Source organism: Salvelinus alpinus, chromosome 19, assembly GCF_045679555.1.
Source record: "Salvelinus alpinus chromosome 19, SLU_Salpinus.1, whole genome shotgun sequence".
Classification (NCBI taxonomy): domain Eukaryota; kingdom Metazoa; phylum Chordata; class Actinopteri; order Salmoniformes; family Salmonidae; genus Salvelinus; species Salvelinus alpinus.
In genome coordinates, this window is record NC_092104.1 from 7,693,629 (window position 1) to 7,706,276 (window position 12,648).

The 12,648-nt window shown below is 45.7% G+C and overlaps 1 protein-coding gene across 3 annotated transcripts in view; it reads right to left on the bottom strand.

The window, feature by feature from the left end:
• The window catches only part of LOC139544943 (phospholipid-transporting ATPase ID-like), a 53,344-nt gene that overhangs the window by 17,141 nt on the left and 23,555 nt on the right, over positions 1-12,648 (bottom strand). For all 3 annotated transcript variants that reach the window (XM_071352169.1, XM_071352171.1, XM_071352170.1), the window contains 9 exons: positions 6,580-6,678; positions 5,452-5,513; positions 4,586-4,658; positions 4,309-4,379; positions 3,871-3,953; positions 2,461-2,619; positions 1,455-1,543; positions 731-924; positions 350-591 (listed from right to left, as the gene is read on the bottom strand). In XM_071352169.1, the coding sequence (XP_071208270.1) occupies positions 350-591; positions 731-924; positions 1,455-1,543; positions 2,461-2,619; positions 3,871-3,953; positions 4,309-4,379; positions 4,586-4,658; positions 5,452-5,513; positions 6,580-6,678 (1,072 nt within the window). The remainder of the gene's footprint in view (positions 1-349; positions 592-730; positions 925-1,454; positions 1,544-2,460; positions 2,620-3,870; positions 3,954-4,308; positions 4,380-4,585; positions 4,659-5,451; positions 5,514-6,579; positions 6,679-12,648) is intronic.

Here is a 12,648-nt window from a genome sequence, read left to right on the forward strand (position 1 = left end):
GTTACCATCTGAACCACACCGTAGCCCTTCCTAGTTACCATCTGAACCACACCGTAGCCCTTCCTAGTTACCATCTGAACCTCAGCGTAGCCCTTCCTAGTTACCATCTGAACCTCACCGTAGCCCTTCCTAGTTACCATCTGAACCACACCGTAGCCCCTCCTAGTTACCATCTGCAACTCACCGTAGCCCTTCCTAGTTACCATCTGAACCTCAGCGTAGCTCTTCCTAGTTACCATCTGAACCTCACCGTAGCCCTTCCTAGTTACCATCTGAACCTCACTGTAGCACTTCCTAGTTACCATCTGAACCTCCCCGTAGCCCTTCCTAGTTACCATCTGAACCTCACCATAGCCCTTCCTAGTTACCATCTGAACCTCAGCGTAGCACTTCCCGTTGATGGAACACTTATTGAAGATCATGATGTTCTGAGTGAGTGTTCCGGTCTTGTCCGAGAAGATGTATTTGATCTGACCCAGCTCCTCGTTCAGCGTGGTGGTACGGGCCTTGGCCGGGGTGTCACTACGGGCATGGTACATCTTCCTGTCCCAGTCGATGTAGAAACTGTTGCCCAGACGGATGACCTCCACACTGCAACACACATACAGGAATAATTAATTACATTACGTACAGTAGAAACTTAGTGCAGACACGTCTCTGCAAAGTACAGTATCTCGAATAGGCAGAAATACAGAAATACAAAAACAGACTCTCTCTCTCTCACACACACCTGACGTAGAGTGAGATGGGTACGACGGTGTTGAGGATGATAACGTAGGACCAGAAGGTGAGGAAGGAGGAGAAGGGTGTGTCGACTCCGTCCTGTCTGGGCAGGAAGGCCGTGAACTCTGACCCCCAGCGCTGCTCCCAGATCCGGTTGCCGATGGCCAGGATCGTACACATGAATGCCAGGAAGCCAAAGATCTGACAGGGGAAAGAGGGGTCAATAGGTCAAGAGGTCAACAGGTGAGAAGAGAGATGTAAAGGCTGACAGAAACTATAGATAATTAAACTGAACCCAGTGTAGTAGATAAAGATGTAAAAGTTGACAGACACTATAGATAATTAAACTGAACCCAGTGTAATAGATAAAGATGTAAAGGTTGACAGACACTATAGATAATTAAACTGAACCCAGTGTAATAGATAAAGATGTAAAGGCTGACAGAAACTATAGATAATTAAACTGAACCCAGTGTAATAGATAAAGATGTAAAAGTTGACAGACACTATAGATAATTAAACTGAACCCAGTGTAGTAGATAAAGATGTAAAGGTTGACAGAAACTATAGATAATTAAACTGAACCCAGAGTAGTAGATAAAACACCATATTGGAAATGAGAGATGTCCAGTGGATGTTAAAATTAAGATCTTAACTCCCATTAAACCCCGTCTGTATCAGATCTATTGATTTACCGATGAAACCCACAACAGTCTAACTGCTGGACTCACACAGAGGACGAGCACGTTCATCAGGCGGTCGATGCTGGTCCTCTTGAACGTGGTCTTCCCACAGTTCTGCATCAGTTTAGTCTCTGGACCTGGACCACAACCGGACCACAGGGTTAGTATTAAATAAGAATTTAGAAGAAAACTAAACACATGATAATTGACATTTCCTCATTGTTTAGAAGAATAGCTTTAAATAAAGGTTAGAAGCAAAATGTCCATTTGGTCAGTCAGTGTTAGGTATTCCCAGTTGAAGTTTATTATCTATACTGTCCAGCAGAGGGCGGGGTTAACTGACCTGTGAACCAGCACCAGTCCTGACCTCTGCAAGCATTTCACGGTAAAGTCTACACCTGTTGTATTCGGTGAATGTGACAAATATAAGTTTATTGGATTTGACATTTATCCTCTCACCCTCTAAACAGCACCAGTCCTGACCTTTAACCTCTCAACTCCGAACTGTACCAGTCCTGACCTCTAACCTCTCACCCTCCGAACAGCACCAGTACTGACCTCTAACCTCTCACCTCCGAACAGCACCAGTCCTGACCTCTAACATTTCACCTCCAAACAGCACCAGTCCTGACCTCTCACCTTTCACCTCCGAACAGCACCAGTCCTGACCTCTAACCTCTCACCTCCGAACAGCACCGGTCCTGACCTTTAACCTCTCACCTCCGAACAGCACCAGTCCTGACCTTTAACCTCACAGCTCCGAACAGCACCAGTCCTGACCATTAACCTCTCACTTCCGAACAGCACCAGTCCTGACCTCTCACCTCTCACCTCCGAACAGCACCAGTCCTGACCTTTAACCTCACATCTCCAAACAGCACCAGTCCTGACCTCTAACCTCTCAACTCCGAACTGTACCAGTCCTGACCTCTAACCTCTCACCCTCCGAACAGCACCAGTCCTGACCTCTCACCTCTCACCTCCAAACAGCACCAGTCCTGACCTCTCACCTCTCACCTCCGAACAGCACCAGTCCTGACCTCTAACCTCTCACCTCCAAACAGCACCAGTCCGAAGCACCACTCTGTGTTCCTGAGGGTGCAGCCCCTCAGCAGGATCTTGTTGTTGTCCAGAGAATATTTCTGACCAGCGTTAATCAACGTTCCTGTGAAACGGTCCAGACGGTTGTTGGGGGGCTCACAGCGCACCTCCCCTGGTCAGGGTTAGGAAAGGATGAGACACAGGGTTAGGAGAGGATGAGACACAGGGTTAGGAGGAGAGGATGAGACACAGGGTTAGGAGAGGATGAGACACAGGGTTAGGAGAGGATGAGACACAGGGTTAGGAGGAGAGGATGAGACACAGGGTTAGGAGGAGAGGATGAGACACAGGGTTAGGAGGAGAGGATGAGACACAGGGTTAGGAGAGGATGAGACACAGGGTTAGGAGGAGAGGATGAGACACAGGGTTAGGAGGAGAGGATGAGACACAGGGTTAGGAGGAGAGGATGAGACACAGGGTTAGGAGGAGAGGATGAGACACAGGGTTAGGAGGAGAGGATGAGACACAGGGTTAGGTGGAGAGAATGAGACACAGGGTTAGGAGGAGAGGATGAGACACAGGGTTACGAGGAGAGGATGAGACACGGGGTTAGGAGGAGAGGATGAGACACAGGGTTAGGAGGAGAGAATGAGACACAGGGTTGGGAGGAGAGGATGAGACACAGGGTTAGGAGGAGAGAATGAGACACAGGGTTAAGAGAGGATGAGACACAGGGTTAGGAGGAGAGGATGAGACACAGGGTTAGGAGGAGAGAATGAGACACAGGGTTAGGAGGAGAGGATGAGACACAGGGTTAGGAGAGGATGAGACACAGGGTTAGGAGAGAATGAGACACAGGGTTAGGAGAGGATGAGACACAGGGTTAGGAGGAGAGGATGAGACAGAGGGTTAGGAGAGGATGAGACACAGGGTTAGGAGGAGAGGATGAGACACAGGGTTAGGAGGAGAGAATGAGACACAGGGTTAGGAGGAGAGGATGAGACACAGGGTTAGGAGGAGAGGATGAGACACAGGGTTAGGAGGAGAGGATGAGACACAGGGTTAGGAAAGGATGAGACATATGGTTAGGAGAGGATGAGACACAGGGTTAGGAGGAGAGGATGAGACACAGGGTTAGGAGGAGAGAAGAGTGGGTATTCATATGGTTAAAACATCATTAATCTACCAGAGCACTGAACCACACCTGATTGAAATATGCTGCTGAAACGATCATTATGGCGTGGCTACAAAGCAGGAGCAGTATGACTTTTTCCCTAGACACTGATAAAAAAGTAAGTTGATGCATTTCCCCCTTAATGGTTAATATTAGGATTTGGCTGATCCTGGATCTGTATCTAAGGGAAACTTCTGCCCAGAGCAACTACGTTAAAAGTGTCTAACCAACCCTCTGAGTGTAACTCACCATTGAAGGCAGCCAGGCTGTGGATGTTGTCTCCCATGTCTCCTGTTACTGTCAGAGCCTGCTTCACTTTTAGATTGGTCTCTCTGAGAGGTGGAGGAAGAGGAAGAGGAGGAGGAGGAGGAGGGGGGGGGGGGAGAAGGGGAGAAAGAGGAGAAGGGGAGAAGAGGAGGAGGAGAAGGGGAGGGGGAGAAGGAGAAGGGGAGAAGAGGAAGAGGAGAAGGGCAGAGGAGCAGGAGGAGGAGCAGGGAGGGAGAGGTATGAGGAGTGAGTATGAATAGACAGAAGCTTTGTACAGTAGATGGACAAGTAAACTGAAACACACACACACACACACACACACACACACACACACACACACACACACACACACACACACACACACACACACACACACACACACACACACACACACACACACACACACACACACACACTGACCCGTCCAGTTCAGCAGTCTCTATGTAGACCAGGTTGAGAGGTTCACTACTAGAGAGCAGCAACAGGTCTGCCTGAAATCACACAGAGATTCACATAATCAGATTCAATGACTATCAAATACACTGAATATAGGCACCAGATTCACACCCAGTCTATCAGGATGGTCTCCTGTGCCAACTGTTAAAATAGACAAACAGTGAGGTACAGTATGTTCCAGGGCTGAATCAGTATGCTTTAAGGAAGTGACAGTTAGGTTGGTTCAGTGTTCTGTTCTCACCGTAACAAACTGGTTGTTTTCCAGTTTGATGATGTCGCCCACCTGAACAGCCATCCATTTTTCACTCCGTAGTCTAGAGAGACAAATATGGAGAAGGAGAGAGAGAGTGTGTGGTGGGGGAGAGAGAGAGAGAGAGAGAGAGAGAGAGAGAGAGAGAGAGAGAGAGAGAGAGAGAGAGAGAGAGAGAGAGAGAGAGAGAGAGAGAGAGAGAGAGAGAGAGAGAGAATGGTGGGGGAGGGAGAGAGAGAGAGCGTGGTGAGGGGGAGGGAGGGACGGAGGGAGAGAGAGCGTGGTGAGGGAGGGAGGGAGGGAGGGAGGGAGGGAGGGAGGGAGGGAGAAAGAGTGGAGGGGGAGGGAGGTACGGAGGGAGAGAGAGCGTGGTGAGGGAGAGAGAGCGTGGTGAGGGAGGGAGGGAAAGTAAGAGTGAAAGTGAGAGTGAAGTGAGAGAGAATTGTGAGTAGACATTAGGGATTCTCTGTTGTTTGGGGACAGTCAGGAGGAAGTAGAAGACCACATATAGCCATAGGGGTCAGAGTGTTCACTGTAGACTGTATTTTCATTTGAACCACTGTCTGTTAGTGTCTTTGAGTCAGGGGTCACATCAACAGGAAGAAAACAAGCACTTCCTGTTGTCCTGCAGCTGCTTCCTATTGCCCCAGAGAAAAGAGGACACGGTGCCTTACTGTCCCTGCCTTACGAACACACATTGTTGTGGAAATGGATTTGTGTGGAGGACAGTGGCGAGAGTAGGATGGGGACAGGGAGCAGGGAGGGCCAAACAATATCTGACCACACACACACACAAACCAGTGGCCCATTATAATTTGTGTTGATAATGACACCAATAGTAGATCTGATGAACTTACTCTCCATCCATGAGCACTGTGACCTTCCTGTTGTTCACCTGTTTGTCACTCCTGTGGCGATTCTGGTAAAACAGAGAGGATAATAAAATTCATGAAACATTAGTTTCTAACCTCAAGGTTCATTTCCTGGTTAATCCTGTTTAAATGGGACTGTTCACCATGGAGTTAATCATTAAGATTTCCTCAGGTCAGAGGTTGTGTAAATGTTTGGTTTCGGTCTGGAGTCTCACCAGACCACCCAAAACTCGCACTTCCCGCCACTGCGTCGCCAAAGATGGCCACCATCTCCTCACCAAGAGCCAATCATGATAAGCCAAATACGATGACCTCACTAAAGCTGTCGCTGGACCATGAAGGCAGAAAGGTCTGTTTCTACGTCCCAAATGGCACATTATTCCCTATATAGTGCACTACCTTTTTGACCAGAGTCTATGGGTCCTGGTCTAAAGTAGTGTACTACAGACCTATTGGTCCTGGTCTAAAGTAATGCACTACATAGGGAATAGGGTGCCATTTGGGACACGGTCTGTGTCTCCACCTGACCTAACAAACAGATCCTTGTTTTGCTACTGAGGTTAACGTGTAACCACGTGAGATCACATTTCCCAGACCGCTTCAGTATCAGGTTGCCCAATTCACTCCACAGCCAGTAATGTAGCAGTAGTGTTTGTTTAACTTGACAGCTGGAACTGAAAGTCATTTTCCTTTTATTGTTTTGGTATTGAAACTAAATTCCTGCTTGATTCAGGAAGTAGTGAAAGAACAAGCCCATGAAAACACATCAGAAACAGCCAAGTACACCACCACTATACAATAGTCAGGTAAGGTAAGCATGTTAAAGGTCACAGAGGTCAGAGGGTCAAAGGTGATCAAATCACGACTGAGTAGGTAGAGAGAGAGAGAGAGAGAGAGAGAGAGAGAGAGAGAGAGAGAGAGAGAGAGAGAGAGAGAGAGAGAGAGAGAGAGAGAGAGAGAGAGAGAGAGAGAGAGAGCGAGAGGTAAAGATGAAAAGGAAAAAGCTAAGAAGACATCTGCTTGGAATAGCAAAGGGCTGAGCAGCAGTAAGATGTGAAAGGTAAGGAGGGTGGGCAAGGCCCAAATGCAGGATTCTCTTATATGTATACTCACTATGTCATCGGTAGCATCTTTAGCAGCAGTCACAGACAGCACCAGTACCAGAGGGACTACGGTCGTGAACCAGGACAGAGAGGAGATGGCAGGAATCACCTACCGCAACACAACATTCAACAAACACTGAGGTAACATTTATACAACATCTACACAACATTTCACATTAATATAACAGACACCCCCAAGATAGGGAAGAGATGGTGGTCATACCTTCATATGATGATCATGAATGATCATGAACCTTCATATGATGGTATAAAGGGGCGTCAGGGTAGCCTAGTGGTTAGAGCGTTGGACTAGTAACCGAAAGGTTGCAAGATCGAATCCTCAAGCTGACAAGGTCAAAATCTGTCGTTCTGCCCCCTGAACAAGACAGTTAGTTAACCCACTGTTCCTAGGCCGTCATTGAAAATAAGAATTTGTTCTTAACTGACTTGCCTTGTTAAATAAAGGTTCAAATAAATAAAAAAAGTCAGGAAGTTGGTCAACCATGGTTTGGCAATGCTGTGATAAGATATTGTGTAAAATAATACATTTGAAGAATGTATCTTCCCTGTATGTTTGTTAGCTAGCTAGCCAGACAGTTTTAGATGAATGATTCCATTAATTGTTTCAAATTAACTGCCAATATTCCATTTAAACAATGTAGTCAATCCACAGCCAGACACTGTCTGACATCATGATAGGACTTAGACAAGTTGTAAATGCAACAAGTACTCATATTGTATCATATAATAGCACTCACAGCTTTCCAAGAAAACAAAAAATGTTGACATTTATGGTCTGTGTACATATATTTTAGAGGCTATTTATATAGAACTTTTGTATAAAACCTGCTTAAAATGCATTTATAATTATATGGCAAAATTTGAATCTAATACACAATATCTGATATCACAACTTGTATTTTCCTGCACAATCAAATCAGGATTCTGCCTCTACTGCCATTAATTCCATTTAGACTGGTTTGGATTTCCCCCTGACCAATATGGCTGACGTTTCCATCGCATTCTGGAACTTCAAATCAGATCAATTTTTTGGGGGTCACATACACGTGTTTAGCAGATGTTATTGCGGGTGTAGCGAAATGCTTGTGTTTCTAACTCCGGCAGTGCAGTAATATCTAACAAGTAATATCTAACAAGTAATATCTAACAAGTAATATCTAACAAGTAATATCTAACAAGTAATATCTAACAAGTAATATCTAACAAGTAATATCTAACAAGTAATATCTAACAATTTCACAACATATTAAAACCAATACACACAAATCTAAGTAAAGTAATGTAATTAAAAATATATATGGACGAGCAATGTCATAGCAGCTCTGCTCTCTAGTGGTCTCCATAGCTGTTTCTACTGTACATACTGTATGCTGTGATGACATCTCCCTACGTCAGGTATTTTTTATTTAATTTCACCTTTATTTAACTTGGCAAGTCAGTTAAGAACAAATTCTTCTTTACAATGACAGCCTACTCAGGCCAAACCTTGACGACACAAGGCCAATTTTGCGCCACCCTATGGGACTTCCAATCACGGCCGGTTGTGATACAGCCTGGAATCGAACCAGGGTCTGTCATGACACGTCTAGCACTGAAATGCAGTCCCTTAGACCGCTGCCCCACTCGGGAGCCAGGTAGGTGTTGTTTTGACTGTAAACCTCTATACAACAATGGGCTAAGACGCAAAGAGTCAACTTCCTCTCTCTCTTTCTCACTTCCTCAATCAATGCACTTCACTCAGTCATATCCTGTTTTCTTATTGGACTGATTGTAGCTTTACTGTGGAAATCATAGCCATCTCCTCCAACAAGGTCTGTCTCCAGCAGATACTGTACCTTCTCAGGAACCAGACTCTGTGAGACATACGAGGACAGACAGGTCTAATGGTGCCAGAGACGATGTAGTGTTACTGGCAACCAACAGCACAGGTGGTGAAATTACATGTAGAATTATTCACATCAAACATTGTATATCTTACGCTTCATAAACGACAGCTACAGACTAACAGTGAAATGCTTACTACTGATGGTCCCAACAATGCAGAGAGAAAAATAGAGAAATAATAGAAAAATAGACAAATATAACATGAGGAATACATCCACAATGAGTAATGATAACTAGCCTATATACACGGGGTACCAGTACTGAGTAATGATAACTAGCCTGTATACACAGGGTACCAGTACTGAGTAATGATAACTAGCCTGTATACACGGGGTACCAGTACTGAGTAATGATAACTAGCCTGTATACACGGGGTACCAGTACTGAGTAATGATAACTAGCCTGTATACACGGGGTACCAGTACTGAGTAATGATAACTAGCCTGTATACACGGGGTACCAGTACTGAGTAATGATAACTAGCCTGTATACACAGGGTACCAGTACTGAGTAATGATAACTAGCCTGTATACACGGGGTAGCAGTACTGAGTAATGATAACTAGGCTGTATACACAGGGTACCAGTACTGAGTGATGATAACTAGCCTGTATACACAGGGTACCAGTACTGAGTAATGATAACTAGCCTGTATACACAGGGTATCAGTACTGAGTAATGATAACTAGGCTGTATACACAGGGTATCAGTACTGAGTAATGATAACTAGGCTGTGTACACAGGGTACCAGTACTGAGTAACGATAACTAGGCTGTATACACAGGGTATCAGTACTGAGTAATGATAACTAGGCTGTGTACACAGGGTACCAGTACTGAGTAACGATAACTAGGCTGTATACACAGGGTACCAGTACTGAGTAATGATAACTAGGCTGTATACACAGGGTACCAGTACTGAGTAATGATAACTAGCCTGTATACACAGGGTACCAGTACTGAGTAATGATAACTAGCCTGTATAGACAGGGTATCAGTACTGAGTAATGATAACTAGCCTGTATACACGGGGTACCAGTACTGAGTAATGATAACTAGCCTGTATACACGGGGTACCAGTACTGAGTAATGATAACTAGCCTGTATACACAGGGTACCAGTACTGAGTAATGATAACTAGCCTGTATACACGGGGTACCAGTACTGAGTAATGATAACTAGCCTGTATACACGGGGTACCAGTACTGAGTAATGATAACTAGCCTGTATACACAGGGTACCAGTACTGAGTAATGATAACTAGGCTGTATACACAGGGTACCAGTACCGAGCAGATGTGTAGGGGTATGAGGTCATTGAGGTAGATATAGGTAGGGATAAAGTGACTAGGCAACAGATAATATACATTAACAGCAGCTAATGGGATGAGTCAAGAGTTATATCAAAAAGGGTCAATGCAGAAAGTCCGGGTAGCTATTGGTTAACTATTTAAATAACTATTTATGGCTTAGTGGTAGAAGCTGTTCAAGCTCCCGTTGGTTCCAGACTTGGTGAATCGGTATCCCTTGCCGTGTGGTAGAAGAGAAAACAGTCTATGACTAGGGTGGCTGGAGTCTTTGAAAATGTTTAGGGCCTTCCTCTGACACCACCTGGTATAGAGGTCCTGGATGGCAGGGATCTTGACCCCAGTGATGTACTGAGCCGTACGCACTACCCTTTGTAGCGCCTTGCGGTCGGATGCCAAGCAATTGCCATACCAAGCGGTGATGCAGCCAGTCAAGATGCTCTCAATGGTGCTGCTGTAGAACTTTTTGAGGATCTGAGGGCCCATGCCAAATCTTTTCAGGCTCCTGAGGGGGAAGAGGTGTTGTCGTGCTCTCTTCACAAATGTGTTGAGGTGTGTGGACCATGACAATTCCTTAGTGATGTGGACACCGTGGAACTTGAAGCTCTCGACTTGCTACACTATAGCCCCGTCGATGTGGATGTGGGCATGCTTGGCCCTCCATTCCCTGTAGTCCACGATCAGCTCTTTTGTCTTGCTAACATTGAGGTAGAGGTTGTTGTCCTGGAACCACACAGCCAGGTCTATGACCTCCTCCCTGTAGGCTGTCTCATCGTTGTCGGTGATCAGGCCTACCACTGTTGTGTCGTCAGCAAACTTAATGATGGTGTTGGAGTCGTGTGAGGCCACACAGTCGTGGGTGAACAGGGAGTACAGGAGGGGACGCACCTCTGAAGGGCCCCCGTGTTGATCCCCGTGTTGAGGATCAGCGTGGCAGATGTGTTGTTGCCTACTCTCACCACCTGGGGGCGACCCGTCAGGAAGTCCAGGATCCATTTGCAGTCCCAGGGTTCTGAGCTTAGTGATGAGCTTGGAGGGCACTATGGTGTTGAATGCTGAGCTATAGTCAATGAACAGCCTTCACGCGTAGGTATTCCTTTTGTTCATGTGGGAAAGGGCAGTGTGGAGTGCAATAGAGATTGCGTCATCTGTGGATCTGTTGGGGCGGTATGCGAATTGAAGTGGGTCCAGTCATCCGGAACAGATGGTGCACTCATGAATGGTTCAGTGTTGCTAGCCTTGATGTGAGCATAGAACGTATTTAGCTCGTCTGACAGGCTCGCATCCCTGGACAGCTCGTGGCTGAGTTTCCCTTTGTAATCCGTGATAGTTTGCAAGCCCTGCCACATCCAACAAGTGTCAGAGCCGATGTAGTAGGACTCGATTTTGATCCTGTATTGACGCTTTCCCTGTTTGATGGTTCGTCGGAGGGTGTAGCGGGATTTCTTATAAACGTCAGGATTAGTGTCCCACTCTTTAAATGAGGCACCTCTAGCCTTTAGCTCAGTGCAGATGTTGCCTGTAATCCATGGCTTCTGGTTGGGATATGTATGTATGGTCAATGTGGGGACGACGGTGTCGATGTAGTTATTTATGAAGCCGGTGACTGATTTGGTAAACTCCTCAATGCCATCAGATGAATCCCGGGAACATATTTGAATCTGTGCTAGCGAAACAGTCCTGTAGCTTAGCATCCGCTTCATCGGACCACTTCTGTATTGAGCGTGTCACTGGTTCTTCCTGTTGGAGTTTTTGCTTGTAAGCAGTAACCAGGAGGATAGAGTAATGGTCAGATTTGCCAAATGGAGGGCGAGGGAGAGCTTTGTATGTGTCTCTGTGTGTAGACTATATGTGATCTAGAGCTTTGTATGTGTCTCTGTGTGTAGACTATATGTGATCTAGAGCTTTGTATGTGTCTCTGTGTGTAGACTATATGTGATCTAGAGTTGTGTATGTGTCTCTGTGTGTAGACTATATGTGATCTAGAGTTGTGTATGTGTCTCTGTGTGTAGACTATATGTGATCTAGAGTTTTTTTTGCCTCTGCACAGGTGATTTGCTGGAAGAAATTATGTAAAAACGGATTTCAAATTTCCTGGATTAAAGTCCCTGGCCACTAGCAGCGCTGCATTGGGATGAGCATGTTCTTGTTTGCTTATGGTCCTATACAGCTAGTTGAGTGTGGTCTTAGTGCCAGCAAAAACTCTCTTGGTAAATAGTATGGTCAACAGCTTATCATGAGGTATTCTAACTCAGGAGAGCAGAACCTCCAGACTTCCTTCCTTAATATTAGAGATCGAGCACCAGCTAACAAAGAGACACACGCCTCCTCTTGTGAGCTTCCCCGACATTGCTGTTCTGTCCTGCCGATGTATAGAAAGACCAGTTGGATTTATATTTACCATGTCCTTGTTCAGCCACGACTTGGAGAAATATAGGATATTACAGTTCTTCAGATCACGTTGATAGGATAGTCTCAAACAGAGATCATCCAGTTTATTCTCCGGTGGTTGCACGTTCGCCAATAGAACGGAGGGTAGAGGCGGTTTATCCACTCTCCGACGTAGTCTCGTCAAGTATCCTGCACGCCGGTCTCTATAACACCATCTCCTCCTTCTTCGAGTGTCGGGATTTGGGCCTGCCTTTTGCGTCCGAAGCATTGAAGTAGAAGTCCTCGTCCAAACCGAGGTTAGTGATAGTTGTTATGATGTCCAAAAGCTCTTTCCGGTCATAGGAAACGATGGCGGAAACGTTATGTTTGATTAAAGTTAACATCAGCGCAAAAGAAAATACACAAAATAGCACAATTGGTCATGAGCCTGTAAAACTGCTGCTATTCCCTCCAGCGCCATTCTAGAAACTAGCTACTAG